The 18,549-nt window shown below is 54.0% G+C and overlaps 1 protein-coding gene across 8 annotated transcripts; it reads right to left on the bottom strand.

Annotated features, from left to right (window-relative positions):
* Window positions 1-3,138: 3,138 nt before the first annotated feature.
* CCDC197 (coiled-coil domain containing 197) lies at window positions 3,139-18,519 on the bottom strand. 8 transcript variants are annotated; one of them, XR_013386790.1, is made up of 9 exons: window positions 18,175-18,519; window positions 17,535-17,784; window positions 16,258-16,340; window positions 14,452-14,630; window positions 12,417-12,527; window positions 11,469-11,588; window positions 11,087-11,203; window positions 8,303-8,902; window positions 5,040-5,268 (listed from the first exon to the last, which is right to left on the bottom strand). XR_013386790.1 is itself a non-coding variant. In XM_077910428.1 (9 exons), exons 2-9 carry the CDS (start codon window positions 17,627-17,629, stop codon window positions 5,171-5,173), a joined length of 888 nt encoding a protein of 295 aa, XP_077766554.1. In that variant the 5' UTR covers window positions 17,630-17,784; window positions 18,175-18,519; the 3' UTR covers window positions 5,040-5,170. The 8 variants fall into 8 exon arrangements, 7 of the variants coding, with proteins under 7 accessions (XP_077766558.1, XP_077766554.1, XP_077766557.1 ...); XM_077910428.1 differs by lacking the exon at window positions 8,303-8,902 and adding an exon at window positions 10,337-10,421; XM_077910432.1 differs by lacking the exons at window positions 5,040-5,268; window positions 8,303-8,902 and adding an exon at window positions 3,139-3,589.
* Window positions 18,520-18,549: the final 30 nt, after the last annotated feature.

The following is an 18,549-nucleotide window of genomic DNA, read 5'->3' as shown; positions in this document are numbered from 1 at the left end:
AAGGTAAGAACTCGCACGTGGCAGGGAGGAGTTCCAAGGCTGTTTGTGCCTGTGCACCTGCAAGGGGAGGGGGGTGTCTGCCTTCTGCTAGATCAGTGAGACAAAGCTGGGACCTCAGGTGACTACACCGTGTGGCCAGGAGCTGGTGGCAGAAGCCCATTTTTCTGCTGCTCTTTACACTGACCACACTCTCCCTGCCCCGTGAACCCCGGCCCCAGCGCTGTGCAGGGGGGACCAGGACGCCGGGCGACCTGTCAAGTTCTTTACTTCCTTGCACAACCCAACGCTGCCCTCCGGGCTGGTCCCACCCCATCGTTATCGTGCAGAGCCTGTAACTTTGAGCTGGAAAGCTTGAGGTGCAAACCTGTGTGTTGTTTCCCTAATGGGGGAGATCAGGAAATATCAGAGCTGGACTTAGTCCCGTCCCCTCCCCCACGCCTGTCCCCTGGGAGCTGCCGGCCAGCCCTGGAGGTAGTGGGTTGCCCTGGTTCCCACTCCCAGGGGCAGGAATGAGGAGGAACCATTTATTTTTCAGAAAAGGCATTTCTAAGAAAAACAATGAAAGTTGGGAGAGTTGAGAATGGGTAGGCAGGTCTGACTGAATAGGGAGAGAACATTCTGGAATCTGGGAAGCGGTGGAAGCAGGTGTCCAGAACAAGGGGCGCTCTTCACTCTCCTGTCACCTGTTGGCACCGCCCAAGGGAACACAGGATCCCGACCTGGCAAAGATCCTTTCTGTGCCCTCCTTCAAAGCACTGTGTATGTTAGGTCAGGGGCAGGGGAGGGTGCAGGACCCAAGGCCATTCATTCAACACTCAGCAAAAATTTACTGCACATCTGACAGGCAGATGCGTGACTGGCACCGACTATGCACATCTGTGCACAAAAATGACAAAACTTGCTGCCCTCACTCAGCCTCCATTCTCACGGGGACGTCACCACCAATGACTCTGCACTGAACCAGTTGCGCAGGACCACACAACCGCCAAAGGGTTGGCGGAGGATGGAGAGGGAACCCCGCAAATGTTCGAGATTTAACTTTCCACCAGGCAGCCCGGGGAGAGGGGACCCACGGTGAGAGCTAACTCGAGTTAGACCACAAAAAGCATGTGGCCTCTCTTGGACCCTGCAGGAGGGTTCCAGGGAGCCAGTCCCACGACGGGCTGGTCTGCCTTCCCAAATGTGAGACAAGGAAATCTAGAAGAGAAATCCTTTTGTGAGGCTGGGTTCCCCCAAGTCTCTGCTCACTGTTCAGATTAAACACGGCCTGCAGCCCCCGGAGAGGAGTAGATGGGCCAGGTTTCCAGCCAGCTGCCCACCGTGTGCTTCCCCAGGCCTGGGCTCTGAAAGCTAACATGTCTTCAGCTCAGACAGCAAGTGTTGTACCCCCGCAGCCTCGGGGGGCTGGGTGGGAAGGGCTCCCTGCTTCCATGGGAGGAGAAAGCAGTGGGTATGGTTCACAGGAAGCTGAGGCCAGGGCAGGGTGGGGGCCCTGGGCTTGGTGGGCGCTGCTGGTCCCAGCCCTGTCCTCACCATCCTCGGAGGGGGCAGAGAGCCCACCTCCTGGACGTGTCCTAGTTAGGAGACCTGTGGCAGGTCTGTGACCTCTGTGAGAGGCAGCCTCTAACGGCCTCCAGCAACCTGCCTCTTGTGTTCACACCACTGTGACCCTCTCCCCTCAAGCGTGGGCTCGACTTCAGTGGCCAGTTGCCACCTCTGAGAGTAGGACTGTGGCTTCTGTCCTGCTTGCTCCCCCTTCTCTGTCATCGGCCACCTGGTGGTCCAACAGCCAGCAGCCAGTGAAGAGCTCAGGCCCCCAGTCCCACAGCCTGTGAGGAACTTTTCCCAATGGCTACTTGCATGAGCCTGGAAGCTGAGTCTCTTCTGGTCAAGCCTTCAGACGAAGCCACAGGTCTGGCTGACAGCTGGACTGAAGCTTAGTGGAGAGACCTGGAGCCAGAGGACCCAACCCCGCCCAGATGCTTGACCCCAGGAATAATAAGGAGGTAATAAATGTTCATTATCTTCAGCAGAGTTTGGGGGTGACTTGTTACGCAGCCTCTGATGACTAATACAGCTTCTCTTGCTCTTAGCCACAGTTCACTTTTCTATGAAATGAGATTAATGATACTTGTATCTCTGGGGAACCGTGTGGGTGACCCCCCCATCACTTCCTCAGACCCCGGTTGGAGGCCCAGTGGGGCTTCCACCCCACCGTCTTCTCTATTGCTTTAGCCACACAAGACAATGTCTAATTGCAAACTCTGGCAAGTGCTGGAAAGAAAGAGGATAGCGTATGGTGCGAGCAGGTAACTGAGGGCTCTGGCCTTGTCTGGAGGTGAGTTTTGAGCTGAAATCTAAAGGATGGGTTGGAGGAGGTGTCATTTGTCCTCTTCCCTGCCCCCAGCATTAGTCTCTTTCTCAGCACTTCATGACTCCCGGCCCACCCTTGATCACAGGGCATGACTCCTCCTGTGTGCCTGCCTTGGGTAAGGTCCCAGAGGGCAGGGACCAGGTGACCACAGTACACTGAGCAGGGGGCTCGTGGCAGGTGTTGCTGTGGTCCTCCGGGCCGGAGACGAGTGTGCAGGGACTAGGACAGGGCCCATAGAGCAGGGAAGTGTGCAGTGTCGGGAGAAGGCCGTATGGACAGGACCTGGTGGCGGGCTGGGTGTAGAATGGCAGGAGGGAGGGTCCAGGGTGACGCGAGGTCTGCTGGCCCAGGGGACAGGTGGGAGAGCCGGCAGGAGACAGCACGGGCTGTTAGCAGAGCTCGGTGCCCGAACAAATCCCATGAATCCCATCTCCCAGGACGTGAAAAATGGAAAAGTTCAGGGCTCTGTGATCCCTGGAAACTCCTTAGGCCTCTGGGGAGCCTGTGCTTACAGATAATGGAGGTGGTATGGGGTAAGTGCTGGCTCCCCCACTCTCCCGGCCCCTCCCCCCCCCACCCAGAGCTCCATCAGCCAGAACTGGAAGGACAGCAAACACACAGAACAGCTCCCTGGAGCATCTGCTGTCCTCAAAGATATTTTGTAGGTAGAAAACATGATTATATATATATGAATAACGTATTATGAAACACAATGCGAATCAGCTTTTAAAAATTTTTCAGATGAAACAAAAGTGCATAGCTGCTCTGTTCCCCTCAGGCCTGAGCACCAGGTTCCCGAAAGTCTGGGTTCACTCTCCTCTGCCGTTAGAGGAATTTGGGGGAAAGTTCTAGAAACTTGAGTTAGGAAAAGTGCCCTAGCTTTGAGGTCAGCCAGGCTTGAGTTCCGCCACTTGTTTGCTGTGTGACCTGGAGCCAGTTACTGCACCTCTCTGAGTTAAAGTATTCATTTCGGTTGTCTTAGAAAAACCCTGTCCCTCCCAGAAGGACTTTGAGGACATGTTCCTCTCGGACCGGCTTTCCGACTCATGATTCTTACCTTCTTACTACTTGCTGAAGGAGAATGAAAACTCGTTCATCTTCTAGGTGGCAGCTCCATTTGGAGCCCGTGGACTGGGGCTAATGTCCCCGCTCCTCCACTGAGCGGCTGTGTCGCCTTGGGCCAGCCACTTAACCGCGGAGCTGCAGCCTCCCCTTCTGTAACATGGAGCCAGAAAACTAAGGCTAGAGACCAGTGGAAACTAATTCAGAGCCAGAGTCCCCAAACGCAGACAAAAGGCAATAGTCAGGGGGCTGAGAACACTGGCTTCAGTCCTGAAGATGGTCCTGCAGGTGAATAAATTGGCAGGTAGCCTTTTTCTCAGGGACACCAAAGGGAGGATCTGTGAGATGCCAAGAAGAGTTAGTTTCCAATTAATCTTCCCAACTTTTCAATAAAGCTTTCTTTTTCCAGTTATAAAAGTGCACCATGCTCACTGCAGAAACTCCAGAGAATACACCAAAGTGTAGGGATACACCAAAGTGGGGGGCTCAGCGGTTGAGCGTCTGCCTTGGGCTCAGGGTGTGACCCCAGTGTCCTGGAATCGAGTCCCACATCAGGCTCCCCGTAGTAAGCCTGCTTCTCCCTCTGCCTGTGTCTCTGCCTCTTTCTCTCTGTGTCTTTCATGAATAAATAAATAAAAGCTTTAAAAAAAATTATATTGGAATTTGAAAAATTATATAAAAGAGTGGAAGGATATGCACTAAACCAGTGCTTATCGGTGAGAGGATCATGATCCTCGGGAGGAGGCAGGTGTTAATAGCCACCTAGTGCAGCAGATTGAATCAGGGGTCCCAAGTTTTCACTGTCCCGCGGTGGTGTCCACTTCCACGCACTTGCCGGAGGCTCTTGGTGGGCATCTCTCTCTCTCTCTCTCTCTCTCTTTTTTTTTTAAGGTTTTATTTCTTCATGAGAGACAGAGAGAGAGATGGAGAGAGAGAGGCAGAGACACGGGCAGAGGGAGAAGCAGGCTCCGTGCAGGGAGCCCAATGCGGGACTTGATCCCAGGTCTCCAGGGTCATGCCCTGGACTGAAGGCGGCGCTAAACCACTGAGCCACCCAGGCTGCCTTCCTCTCCATCTCTTGATGATGGGTTGGCCATGTGAATTGCTTTGGCCAATAGGATATTAGTAGGTTATGACATAATCAGAGGCTTAAAACATGATCCCCCCTGGCACCCCCCACCCCCCGCCACAGGTTTATCATCAGTGAGCTCTGCTATGGAGGGAACGTACCCCTAAGAACCCCTTGATTCTGGAGGGATAAGAAAAAAAATTTTGTGGCTTTCATGCTTCCAAAGTGCTTCCTGACCGAAGAGCAGGGCAACACAGACCAGGTTTTCTTCTTTTTGGGCATTTGCATACCCGGTATTTCTCACCCTATGCTGGGAGAGCCATCTCATTGGAACTGCCCAGTTCCTGCCTGGAACCACCTGGAACTGCCATAGCAACTGCCTGGCTAAGAATGCAAATTTCTGGGCCCCACCTCAGAACCAGCACTTTCCAGAATAGGTTCCAGGCATCTCCGTGGTTAGCGACTGTCGTAGTAGTTTCAATGATGTGGAAGTTGGAAAGCAACCACTCAAAGGAACTGGAACGTCCCACTGTGTATAGTCTAGAAAGAGGACGTAATTTTATTTTCCCACCAAATGTCCAAGCTTTTCAGCACCAACCATTTGCCAATAAACCAACTTTCCCAGGATGGTGTGGAGGAAGAATTTTTCTCACACTTGAAGTTACTTAAAGCTGGAATCCGTTGGCAGGTAATGAGCTCACTGTGTCACAAAGTGTCCAAGCCCTGGACCACCTGGTGTCTTGGGGTCTTGGGGTCTCAGGATCTGATCGGGCAATCAGATGAGATGACATTTCATCAGGTACCTGACCCCTGCTTTTTTCTCCAAATGCACTTGAAGGCCTTTCTCCAGCTAACATGAAACCCAAGAAAAAGCACTTTAAAGGTACAGGGTTGGGGCTGAGATAGCTTTCTGTTTGACCACAAAGACCAGAAAGGATAAACCCCGGCGTTCTAGTACCTGCCTGCAGCAGCATCGCCAAGCCCAGCACCCTATCCGTCTATTTCATGACCCAAGCCCCTCTCAGTGGAGGCTGGGAGCTCCTGAAAGACCTGGCTGCCCATTGCAAATGTAGATTGATGGCCAGGCCACTGCCACCCCAGGCACCTGTTCTGATCATCCTCTTCCCTCCCTGAGGAGTGTGACAAAATACCTGAAGTAGACCTCCAAATGCACACCCAGTGCCCAGCGTGCGGATGGCAGGGGGCAGGAGGACAACAGCCCCCCCACCCCAGGTGTCCTCACACCTGGAACAGCCAGGAAGCCAGAGAACCATGCCCTGGGCCTATAAAAAGGTATATGTCCCCTGCCACCCGGGAGGTTAGACAGGGTGGGGATGGTGCTCCCATGCTGCCAGGTCCAGTCTTGTCATGCAGATGGGACACTGAAGTCCAGTCAGGGGGAGGAGCAGAGCTGGCTTAGGCATTTGGGATTTGCTATTCCTCCAAAGCAGCAGTTCCCAAAGTGATCCCAGCACCTACAGCATCAGCATCTCTTGGGAATCACATTAGAAATGCAAATCCTCAGGCCTCTAAGACCCCAGGTTGTTCGATCAGAAGCACCTGGAGTAGGGCCACGCTCTGTGTTTTCGCAAGTCTTCCCAATGAATGTTGGAATCGAAGAACCATTGACCTAGCACATGCCCGCATCACAGGGGATTGATGGGATGCCTTAGATCTCTTTGGTGAGCAGACTGTCGTGGCAGAGGGAGAACCGGGAAAGGTTAAGAAGGTGGGAGCCTCCCTGCGAGGGACTGAGTACTCGAGTCCTCCCATCCCAAATCCACGTGATGAAATCCCAACCTCTGGTGTGTTAGGAGGTGGAGCCTTTGGGAGGTAAGTAGGTCCTGCAGGTGGAGCCCCCATGAGTGGGATTAGTGCCCTGCAAGAAAGACCCCATAGAGCGCCTCGACCCTGCCACCACGTGAAGACACAAGAATACGGCCATCTGAGAACAGGGAGTGGGCCCTCGCCATGCAACCAACCCACCAGTGCCTTGGTCTGGGACTTCCAGTCTCCATAAGTATGAGAAGTAAATGTCTGTGGTGTGAAGCCCCTGGTCTACGGGCTTCTGGGATAGCAGCCCGAGTGGACCAAGGCACCCCTACATGTGGCCTCCAGACCCAAGCCCCAACCTTGGAGCCCGGTCCATGGACCCCATGAGGGGTCTACAGTCCACCTTCTCAGACCACCAGTCAGGCTCTTCATGCTCTGGCCAAACTGGAAGACCCTCCCCATTGTGTTCGCTTGACCTTCAGAGCCGTCCCACCACCTTGGCCTTCTCAAACCTGACTGGAGCCCGACCTGAGACGTTCACTTTACCCCAAAGGCCTGTGAGGTCAGAACTCAAAGCAATGGTCCCTCCTCGGCTCTCCTTTGGTGAAGCTGCACGTAGAGACCTGGCCACACTCAGTCTTATTATACGTACGTAGCTTCCCTGATTGACTTGGCAGCTACAACCCATTCAAGCTCCCACCTTCCCTCCCTCAGAGCTTCCTGACCCCTCTCCCAGCAACCCCTGAGAAACAGAGACCTTCTGTGTTTGTTGACTGCATAGCAGCATCTTTTCTGAAACTCTTCTTTGAAAGTCAATTTGCTGACCACTGTGGCAGCTCATCAGTTGCTCGTAACTGGCCCCTTTTACCCAAACCGATAAACCAACGCAGACTTCCAGAGCTAACTTCTTTCCAGGGCTGCAGGTGCTGCTAGGAGGATTTTACACCAGTGACACAATAAAACCAAACCAGTGCCTTCCATGCAGACCCAGCTCTTCTGACACTGACCTAAAAATGCAGACTGGGGAGAGGACTCCCTTAGACACTCTCTCCCCCAATCCTACAGGTGGCAAAACCAGCCTGGGGAAGGGCTTTGCCTGGCCAACGTCTACCTGAGAGCAGCATTCACTTTAGGCAGCTCTGGAACTCTCAGGAAGGCAGCAGATCTGACTCAGTATTCAGCTTCTGAGAACCAGTGATGAGATACCCCGAGCAGAAAATTCAGTCCCCCATCTACTGTGCTCCCCAGGCTGCTGTGGGCAAGGCCAGCTCCCATGCATCCTACGGCCCTGGGTGGCTCTGTATGAGAGTGTCTGTGATTTGGATATCCCTAAAATCTGGGCATCTATCTACAACTCTTCTTAGACCCACTGATCACTGTGAGCATGTGACCTTAGCCCCCAGGAGTAGACCTCCCACCTGGCTGCTGGGTCCAACCGGGGAACACCCCCCCACACACACACACACACACCCCTTCCTCATTCCCAGCCTCCATGCCTGCTAATCCCTCAGGACAGGGAACAGCACCCACCCCCACCCCCAAGGCTGACTCCTGCCCACTTGGAGGTGCTGTGATGAGAAAAGAAGGTTGGACAGGTAAGAAGATGGTCATGATGCTGGCAGGGCTTGCATGGCCACTAGCTGGGTCAGTGCAGGCTGGAGCAGTCTGAAGTCTGGGTGCCTGGAAAAGGGGTTCTGGGAACTGAGTCTTGATCCCTTGGGCATTTCCCGAAGGATCTGGGGTATCTTCTGGGGTCCTTGAGACTGTCCCCTGACCAGCATACTCTGGGTTCCATGAGCAGTGAGATAAATCTTATTGTCTCCATTTTGTCCAACATAAATTCCTGGGAGGAAAACGAGATCTCTCTCACCTGCTGGTGCTTTGACACCCCTTCCCAAGGACCAAAGCACCATCAGAGGTGACCTACACCTTGGTTAACTTTCACAAGCATCCTGCAAAGGGTATGGTATCAGTGACACTTGGCCAATGGGCAAATTGAAGCTCAGTGAGGTTAAGCGACTTACCTGGAGCAGCACAGCCCACGGGTGGCCAAGCTGGATGGCGGAGTCCAAGTTCTGGTGTGGTTTCCTGAATGTGGTTGCTTGCCTCTTTTCACTGCTTCCTCCAGGAAGCCCACCCTGACTGCCCTCAGCTTCCCTCTCTGAGAGACATTCTTTTCATAAGGACCTTCCATCTCTGACTCTTTACCTAGCACAATGCTGAGCGACTCAATACGTCTTAGTTGCGTGATTGTTGCAGGAGACCCAGGGCACCCCTTGACATCACCGTGTAATTTCTTCCCTTTTCTTGGGAGGAAGATGAAATTAATGCACTGTGACTACTTAGACAAATGTGCCCCTATTGAAAACTACATCATTCATATCACAATGTGAATATGAATAACATGAGTTGTGCCCCAGGGGATGCCAACGATGTGAATGGTGTCCCTGGAACCATGCCGCGGAGCAGCCCTGGTGCTGTCTGAGAGCTCGTGAGAAGTCCTTCTCAACAGAGATGCAGGCTTGCTGACTGTTGGCTGTTGCTATGACAACCCTGGGGCAGGGACACAGCCCCGCGTGTTCCAGAGGAACCGAACATCCTGTGTTTGAACATCAACACTGAGCCTGTGTCAAGTAAGGAGAGCAAATTGAGACCTAGAATGTGAAGCCAATATTGAAGTCCACCAACAGCAGAGTATGGAGAGGATGAGTCCCAGGCCAGCCAGTGAGCCTGGGTCACACCATGCCTGAAACCCACCCAGCCACTGAGCTTCTGCTTATGATGCAAACATACCTTAATAGAAGAGTTGAACCACCTCAAAAAAAAAAAAAAAAAAAAAAAGAACAAAGTTGGAGGACTCACATCTCCCAATTTCAAGATTTACTACAAGGCTCCAGTAATCAAGACAGTGTGGTATTGGCATAGGATAAACATTTAGACCTATGCAATAGAATTAAGAGTCCAGAAATCTACCTTCACATTGGCAGTCAATTAATTTTAGACAAGGCAGCAGAGATAATTCAAGGGATAAAGGATAGTTTTTTTTCAGCAGTTGGTATGGGGTCAACTGAGTATCTTTATGCAAAAGAATGAAATCCAACCCCTATCCCATACCACAAACAAGTTAAGATGGATTGTAAACCTAAATATTGAAGCAAGAACTATAAATTTCTTATTAGAAAACTTAGGCGTATAGCTTCACGACTTTGGATTATAGCTTTTGCAATGGTTTCTTAGATGCAATGCCTAAAGACAAGTAGCCAAAGGATAAAACAGCTCAACTGGATTTCATCGAAATTAAAACCTCTTGTTCTACAAAGGGCACCAAATGAAAGGACAACCCACAGAAAGGGAGGAAATATTTGAAAACACATATATCTGATAATATTTATATCTAGAATATATCTTAGCACTCAACAATTAAAAAAAAACAATCCAATTTAAAAATGAGCAAAGGATTTGAACAGACATTTCTTCAAAGAAGAGATACAAATAACCAATCAGCACATAAAAGATGCTCAACTAAAAAAAAAAAAAAAAAAAAAAAAAAAAAGATGCTCAACAACATTAGTCACCAGGGAAATGCAAAGCGAAATCACAGTGAGATATAACCTCACACCTCCTAGGATGGCTGAATTACAAAAGACGGATGATACCCCGCGTGGACAGGATGTAGAGAAACTGGAACCCTCACTTCATCATGGGATTGTGAAATCGTGCAGCCACTCTGGAAAACAGTTTGGCAGTTCCTCAACATGTTTAATATACAGTTACCATACGATTCAGCAATTCTACTCCTGGGTATCTAGCCAAGACCACTGAACTCCTATGTCCACACTAAAACCTGGGCACAAACATCACAGCAGCATTACTCACAATAGCCAAACACCCCCAAACAACCCAAACGTCCATCAACTCATGGATAAAGGAAATGTGGTGTTTCCATACAGTGGAATATTATCCAGCCCCCAAAGGGAATGAAGTATTGATTCATACTATGACATGGATCGACCTTGAAAACATTATGCCAAGTGAGAGAAACCAGATGCAGAATGTACCTTTTTGGGGTGAAGAAATGTTCTGGGTAGTAGTGATGGTTGCCGGGTTCTGACTGAACCAAAAACGCAAACGTGGAGGTTTATGCTTTAAAAGGGAAAATGAAAAAAATAAAAAATAAAAGGGAAAATGGTATGGCATGTGGATTGTATCCCAGTAAAGACATTATTAAAGAGAAAAGAAAGACATGCTCTGTGGTCAGTGGAAGCCAGTGTGACAACATGTCCCCTGTACCAAAGCATCGATACAGGGCAGGTGGGGGCCTGGTCCTGGGGGGCAGTGAGACGGGGAAGCCCAGGGAACTCAACCGAGAGTCTGAGCCTTCAACTGAGGACCCTGCAAGAGAGAGGCTCCCTCAGTCACAGAACTGCGGTCTCCCAGAGCACACATGGGAGTGTAAATGTGGGGCCATCCCCGTGGTATCTCAGTATGTTTGTCTGCAGGTGCTTCACATGTATTGTTAGGTGTACAGAGAGTGCACGAATGTCCATGTGTGTGATGTGCAGGGTGTGGCCACAGAGAAAGGCCAGGCTGGGCAGCAGTTCCTTTGCACCTCCCTTTGATCCTCCACCAGATGAGAGCTCACTACAAGTTTGTTGAGTGACTAATAGAGACCTCAAGAGCTACTGCCCCAGGAGCCCGTGTAGCCATGGAGGGACTGGCTCCTGGGGGCTGAATGCGAATGCACCATGAGCTGAGCCCCAGGATAGGCCGAGGTTGGAGGCCAGCCTGGGGCGGCAGGGAGTCCTCACCTGAATCAGGTCGAGCTTAGAGAAGAGGCCCATGGTCCTGGGCGTGCTGCGGGCAGAAGGGGAACACTGCCGGACCATGCTGTCGATGGCCATTTGCACGTAGTTGAGCAGCTGGTTCTGCAAGAGGAAGAAGAAGAGGAGCAGGAAGAGGAGGAGGAGGAAGAGGAGGTTCTGGTCCTCTCCCAGCATCCCCCTCACCCCCAGCTTGCTCAGGCAGGAGAAGCCACCTTCTCATCCCAGTCTGTGCTCTCCCCCCACCCCGCCCCAAGGGCCTTGGATGAGTCCCTCCCAGGTCAGGGCCTGAGCATTCTTCCCAGCCATGAGGGACATTGAATGACCTTCCCAGGGGGTCCTCCTGGCTGGAGACACCTGTGGTCCACACCTGGGGCAGGGGCTGGGAAGGGTCATGGAGGAACCCGGAGCCCCTCACTCTGGGCAGCACTGGAGGCCTAGACTTCAGGTCTTCAGGGCTGTGTTCAGTGGTGGCGGCCTTGCTTCCCATCTTGAAGAGAAAGATCCAGAAGGGGCTCTATAAACAGTGGCCAATCCACTCCGTCTCTAAGCCCCTTGGCTGGAGGTCGGCAACATGTAGACCCCAACCCCCTTGTCTTCCAAATTAGGATCACACGGGGACTGAGAGGGCCTTGCATTTGCTGCCCACATTCTGTCCCGGTGGAGTGCACCCCTGGCCTTGGCCCTGGTGTCTTCCCAGCAGCCCCTGGGGCTGGGAGGGCACAGGCTCTGGTTTAAGTGAGGACCCAGGGGCCAGAGGGTAACTTGTTCCCATTCCGAAGGCCAGGAAGGAGCAGCTGGAGAGTTTAAGCCCAGAAATCCTGGCCCCTGGTCATGAACTTTGGCCATGACTTCCCCTTTGTGAACATTACTTTTCTCATCTGTGAAATAGATAACAGGTAAGAACCCACCCACGTTGAGGGGTGCCTATCCCAGGGTAGGCCCTGGGCTAAGCTCTGCCGGGTGATGAGCACAGAGACTTAACCATTACTGGCGATGGTGCATAATAACCACTCACTTAAATGCCACTGTCCTATCATTAACCACAGGAGGACTGGGTGAGCACCCAGCATACGCCAGGCTCTGGGATTGGGCCGGGGGATCCCAGCTCTGGTTCTTGGCAGAGCTTGGCTCTAAACTCTCTGTGCCTTCAGATTTCCTAACTGTAATCTCTGCCCCATCTTAGAGAAGCCCCTTCAAAGCAGTCACCAGGGCGAGGCAAGCGGGGTGTGTGATCTGCGTGTGGTGGGGGTGATGCTTCTAGAGGAGACAGCAGCCCCCAGCCCTGCCCCACCCCCATCCCGCAGACTGGACTCACACTGTAGCTGCCCATGTCTTTCTGGGAGGTGACACGGTGTTCCAGTTGCAGCCACTGCTTCTGCTGGTGGTGACACCGCTTCTGCAGCTGACACAGTTGGATCTTGAGGCTCTGCGATGGGAGAGGTTGGGTCACCCGGGCACAGCTGGGACATCTGCCCTGGGCCTGGTCCCGCCGCCCCCACCCAGGTGCTCACTGCCCTGGGGAGGTCTGAGCCATGGTGAGGGTGGGCAGAGGGGAAGTTCTGGATCTTCCAACTGTTCAAGGCATCAGGAAATACCCGACAAGGCATCCAGGCTGACTGGGGTTTGCATGTTGACTCGCTCCCCCAGACCCCCCTTTCCTCCCATAACCAGACTCAAGGGTCTCCCCCCTTGTGGCCTTGGGGGGCTGCCCGGAGGGTACCAGCGAGCAAGGCTGTGGGTGGCCTCCCATGGCTCAGCCTGCTCTGCACTGGGCTGTGCTGGCTGCAACCCCAGCGAGGCCCTGTGGGGTGGGTTTGGACATGGGACATACACAGGTGTCCTCACTTCTCCTCGTCTCAGTCTCCTCCCCTGGAAAGTGGGAAGAAGAGTGCAACTGCGTCTAAGATGCGAAATTTAAGGTGGTATCGAAAACCCAGCTTATGTTTAAAACGAAGATAAATTAAGATAAATCATATTTTAATCCAACATTTATTTAAGAAAATCAAAGTTAGGGTCGCCTGGGTGGCTGGGTTGGTAAAGTATCTGCCTTCGGCTCAGGTCATGATCCTGCGGTCCTGGGACCAAGCCCCATGTTGGGCCCCCTCCTCAGCAGGGAGTCTGCTCCTCCCTCTGCCTCTGCCCCTGCTTGTGCTCTCTCTCGCTCTCTCTCTCCAATGAATAGAAAAATCATAGTTTTTAAAGACTCATAGTTAATACAAAAATTCCATGAGGGACAAAATATTAACATTTTAAATAAAGATGGGATCCAACGAATGCTCCCCTCGTCTCCCCTTGTCTCAGCCCTAGGAATTGAAGCACTTATCTTCAGGTGCTGGGGTGAGATAGATTTATCTATCTATCTATCTATCTATCTATCTATTTATTTATTTATCTTAAAGATTTTATTTATTTATTCATGAGAGACACAGAGAGAGGCAGAGACACAGGCAGAGGGAGAAGCAGGCTTCATGCAGGGAGCCCGACGCGGGACTCGATTCCGGGTCCCCAGGATCAGGCCCTGAGCCAAAGGCAGACGCTCAACCGCTGAGCCACCCAGGCTTCCCTGGGGTGAGATTTAAATGAGGCAAAAAAGCAGGTAAAGTGCATCTCACCCTGCCCTGCCCAACCCTAAAGGGTCCGGGTCTCCCAAGGAAGACAGGTGCAAAGTGCTGTAGGTGTTCAGTGCGGCCACCAGGGGGCAGAGACTCGCCGCAAACATCACGAAATGGCCCTTGGCAAGAATCCAGCCACCCTCAGCCTGCCTCTCCAGGTCCCCTTCCCCTCCGTGGTGGTCCCAGGCCCCAGTTGCAACACGCAGGGTCATCCTGCCAGGCCTCTGCCTGGGCAGTTTCTCCTGGCTGGAATGCCCAGGCCTCCTGGCAAAAGTTCTATTTATTTTAAGATTAACCAAAAAGGAGAGAGGGGGGACTTCAGGGCACCTACTTGGTACAGCTGGTGTTCAGTGCTCATGGCCACCTACTAACTAGGTTGCATTGCCATGTGACAGATAGGGAAACCGAGGCTCAGAGAGGGTCCACACTTGCGCAGGATCATGCAGCTGGAGACCGAAATGGAACGCGAACTGGTCTGTTTGAATCTAGGACTCGGGGCTTTTCTACCACCAAGAACGCCTTTGAAACAAGCTAAGCTTCTGGAGAAACCCGAGCCAGCCAGCAGACAGGGAAAGGAAACAGGACAAGGCTCTGGAGTGTCACCTCTCAGCCCCACCCAGACCCTCTCAGCAGCCCACCGCTGCTCCAAGGCCTCCCCGGGGTGCAGAGGGACGGGCCACCCTCTGTCTCCAGTTCTATGGCCTCAGGGCAAGGGACCAGGCTTCGGAGAGCTGTTACCGGGATAAGAGCCCTGTGGCTCTCCTCTAGAGACTCCAGCCTCTGGCAGATGACCTGTTTCATCTCGGACAGGGCCTCCAGATGCTTCTGGACGTCCTGGCTGACTATGAAGAGCTTCTCGTAATGCTCCACCATGGTCCCCACCAGCGCCTCATCTGGCTCCTCCCCTTCGTAGTGACCTGTGGAGACAGGGCCATGGCGGGATGGGTGGTGACAGACAGCCCAGCCCTCACCTGCCCCCTGCAGGGGTGATGCCCACGACGTGGATGGGACCTATGTCCTGAAATTCCAGCTGGAGCCCACAGTTGAGAGGTGCCAGGCAACCCATGCAGGCCTTACCCCAGGACAGCAGGACCCGTCCGCGGCTGTTCAGCACCATCACCACCTCCTGCCTCTTCAAGAGAAAGGCCACCTGGCAGCGGAGAACCCAGATTCTAGAGCCAGGATGCCCAGTGACACGGTCCCCAAGGAGAAAGTGCTAACCGCGGGAGCCCGCAACAGGAATTATTGCTGTCGTGAGCGGCAGGGTCCCCAGCTTTGGAGGAAACCCATCCTGGATGGGTTGAGCAGGGTTGAATTGCCAAATTAGGAAGCCCCCTGCCCCGTACTATGAGGTTGCCTTAGAAGCAGCCCTGAGTGCCGAGTCTGCTTCAAGCCCCATGCTGACCCGGAGCCTTCACCCCTCCTTGGCTTGGTGCTCAAAGCTTCCTGATGTTAATCAAATCTCCCAGCACCCCTGCCAGGCCCTGGTGCCCCACTGGAACTCGCCATCCCTCAGTTCACCACGCAGGGCTGTGGCTCCGGCCTACATGTGTGCTGTTCCCTGCGCCCGCAATGCCATTCCCCTTCGCTGAACTCACTTGCGCCCCAGGAGAGGCCGCCTCTTCCATGAAGCCTTCCTGAGCTTCAGGACAGAGTTTTGGGGGCTCTCATCTCCATAGCACTTGTCACAGCGGCTCTGAAGTCAGACCAGAGTCAGACCCAGCGCCACCACTTCCTGGCTGGGCATTTGGGGCAAGTTCCTTAGCCCCTCTGAGCCTGGATAACACAAGGCTCAGAAGCTCATACAAAGGGGTAAAAAAATATTTACTGAAGAGCTTAGCCACAAAGTAAATAGTTAATAAGCAGGAATAGTTATTGTTGATGATGTTGAGATAATGATAATAAAAATAATATTTGTGGGCAGCCCGGGTGGCTCAGCGGTTTAGCGCCACCTTCAGTCCAGGGCGTGATCCTGGGGACCCGGAATCGAGTCCCACGTCGGGCTCCCTGCGTCTTCTCTGCCTGCATCTCGGCCTCTCTCTCTCTCTGTGTCTCTCATGAATAAATAAATAAAATCTTTAAAAAAATAATAATATTTTTTCCCCTGCCCTTTCCTAACAAGTTTCTGGCACTGACAACAGCAGGCTCCGGGACTAATCAAGATAAAACAAAACACAAAGCCCATTTCTGGTGTCCGTGCAATTTTTGTCGATAACGGCAAAACAAAAAACAAAACCAAGGACACGCAAAATCATAGCAATCATGGCTTGCACTCAGTGGGTCGTGATCCACAGCACGGACTTATGAAGGATGAGTTCGTCCGACCCGCACAACAGGTGCTGCTCCCCTAGTCACAGAGCAGGAAACCGGGACCTGGGGAACTCGCCACAGGCCCCCCCCGGCAGCGCTGGTGGCTCGCTCAGCACCTGTGCCCCTCAAACCCCCGCGGCATCGGCCTCCGTGGGTCTTCATTCTGCAGACGGAGTCTGGGCTCACTCTGGTCCCAAGGCTGGAGCGGCAGCGGAGAGGAAGGGCCATACATACCCTTGGGGATTTTCTCAAGGACCTTCATCAGGTAGTCTTCAAAAAGCTTGTGCTTCTCCACCTCTCTCTCCAGCCTCCTCTGCCTGCAGAGACATCTCGTGACAGCAAGAGGCAGACCCAGGAACGTGGTTTGGGGGCTCCCAGGCCGTGACCTCTTGCAAGGCCACTCTCCGTGGATCGCCTGCGCAGACCTGCCCTGGCCGGGCCTCTAACCCTCACCCCCGGCCGTGGACCGCTGACCTAAGCCTCTCCACCCCATTTCCTGCCGAGTAAACTGAGCCACAGTTCGAAGGAAGAGCTGCCAACGTCAGGCCATGAGGAAGGGGCACGGGGAGGGTGGAGTTCAGCCCTTCGGGTGGGACCTTGCCAGAGACCTCACCCCTGTGCTTGGGTCTGTAAGGACAGTAAGGAGAGCCCCTCCCTCTCAGGCTGGCCCAGACCATGCACAGGGTGCCCAGGACATAGTGAGCCCTCGATCCGAGGTGGGGGGGCCCAGCACCCCCGGAGGGGGGACGACTGTGTGCTGCTGCCCAGCCGTGCAGGCCCAGGCCAGCCCCCGAGCAAGCTGAGTCCCCGCTGGGCCACCTGTTCTGAGTTCAGTCAAGGGCAGCGGTCAAGGACCAAGGCAGAGCAGGACCCGCCCTGGCCGGCTGGCTGAGCCTCCAGGGAAGTGGGGGGTGACTGCTCAGCACCCCAAGGCAGGCCTCTCTGCCTCTCGGGCCCCACTGGACTGTACCCATTCGGTCCTGGAGAAGGCCGGGAAAACCCATCTTGCTCCACAAATACCATGTGGACCCTGCACACCACGGTGCTAAGCCTCAGTGGGGTCGGAAGCCCTACTAGAATCTGATGGCAGAGTTGGACCTTTTCTCCATAAAATTGCTCAGAGACACAGCCTTTTGTATCTGATTCAGGCTTTCACGGGGACCCTGAAGCTGACAGGCTGCCTGAGGGGTGAGGACCCAGGGGTGGAGGGGGGACAGCCTCGCGGGTTGACTTTAGAGGGGCTGAGCTGACAGGTGCAGGGGAGGGCCACCGGCAGGCCTGCCTCCGTGACAGGAGACTAAGCCCACAGGGTCCGAGCTCGAGGGGCAGGAGCCCAGCCGCCCACTGCCCTCCCCACCGCTGTCCCTCCTGTTTATGTCCAGGGATCGCCCCCTCGTCGTCCCCTCCCTGCCTGGCCCCCAGGTGCGTTTGCTCCGTTCCAGCCCCTTAGCCCACTGTGGGTGGTACTGGGCCTGGCGCAGGGGCACAGCGGGGCCTGGCTCGTCTCGTACTTTGCCTGGAGCCGCCAGAGTTCCTGTAACAGCATCTGCAGGTCCCTGTCTTTGTCGCCGGTAGCGCTGGGGCCAGCCCCCTGGTTGGTGTCCATGGCCACGGCGTCGCCCCTCACCACCGTCGTCCCGCTGCAGGACAAGGCCCACGTGGGCCAGGTGGGAAGAGGAGGGACAGCAGTGGCAACCGGCAGGGCGACAGTTTCTCTCCTGATCTCCGCAGTTGTCCCCCGGAAGCCAGGTCACATCCCCACTTCATGGAAAAGGAAACAGAGGCTCAGAGGGGGCTGGTGACCAGCTCAGGGATATACAGCTTACATATATATATGGACTTGAGGCTCACTGAGGCCAATGTCTGGGGTCTTTGAGCTACGGCCCCAGCCCTGGAGAGGCCGGATTTTCCTTTGTTGTAGTGGCGTTATTGCGCTGGCCACCCTGTAACTGGGACGACCCCATCACCACAAGTCCTAGGGGCGCCAAGACGCCCAGGACTTCCAACAGGTGATTTCCAATAGTGTTCCGGAGACCGTCCCAGGGCCAGGGCTGGGGGCTGGCTCCGAAAGCAGCGCTCGTGGGGAGGAGAGCTTCGTCCCTGTCCTAGCCCCGGCCTCCACCCATTCGTGCATTCAGCAGCCTCACATACTCGCGTGTGCAGAGCTCGGCAAAGCTGCGTGGGGGCCGAGACAGACGCTTTGAATGAGCTCGTGGTCCGGCTGGAAGGTTGCCTACCTAACGGCTGGATTCCGCACAGCCTGGCAAAGAGCGCCCGGACCGCTTGCCTACGTCTGGTTCCCAGTTATGGCCCAAAGGAGAGGAAAGTCTCCCTAGGCCTGCCATGCACTGGCCACCTGCTAGACCAGCACAGGGACAGAGCAGAGAGAGGAGGGAGGGGCTGCACGGTCAGCTCTGGGTCCGAGCATCAGACCTGGGGACACGAGCACGGGGAAGGAGCAGGGGCCCCACTGCACTCACTAGTGGCTCCAGGAGCACAAAGCTACCCCTGGGCTGTGACCTCATA

The sequence above is a fragment of the Canis aureus genome, chromosome 9, assembly GCF_053574225.1.
Source record: "Canis aureus isolate CA01 chromosome 9, VMU_Caureus_v.1.0, whole genome shotgun sequence".
Lineage (NCBI taxonomy): Eukaryota > Metazoa > Chordata > Mammalia > Carnivora > Canidae > Canis > Canis aureus.
This window is presented reverse-complemented; position numbering and strand designations above follow the sequence as displayed.

Bases quoted from the DNA above. Each gene is read 5' to 3' on its own strand.
- CCDC197 (XM_077910426.1), bottom strand. From the start codon at position 17,629: ATGGACACCAACCAGGGGGCTGGCCCCAGCGCTACCGGCGACAAAGAC. The intron at 16,341-17,534 runs GTACGAGACGAG...ATGTCTCTGCAG, and splicing joins CTCTGGCGGCTCCAGGCAAA to GCAGAGGAGGCTGGAGAGAG. The intron at 8,122-11,086 runs GTGAGGACTCCC...TTTTCCTCCCAG, and splicing joins CTAAGCTCGACCTGATTCAG to GAATTTATGTTGGACAAAAT.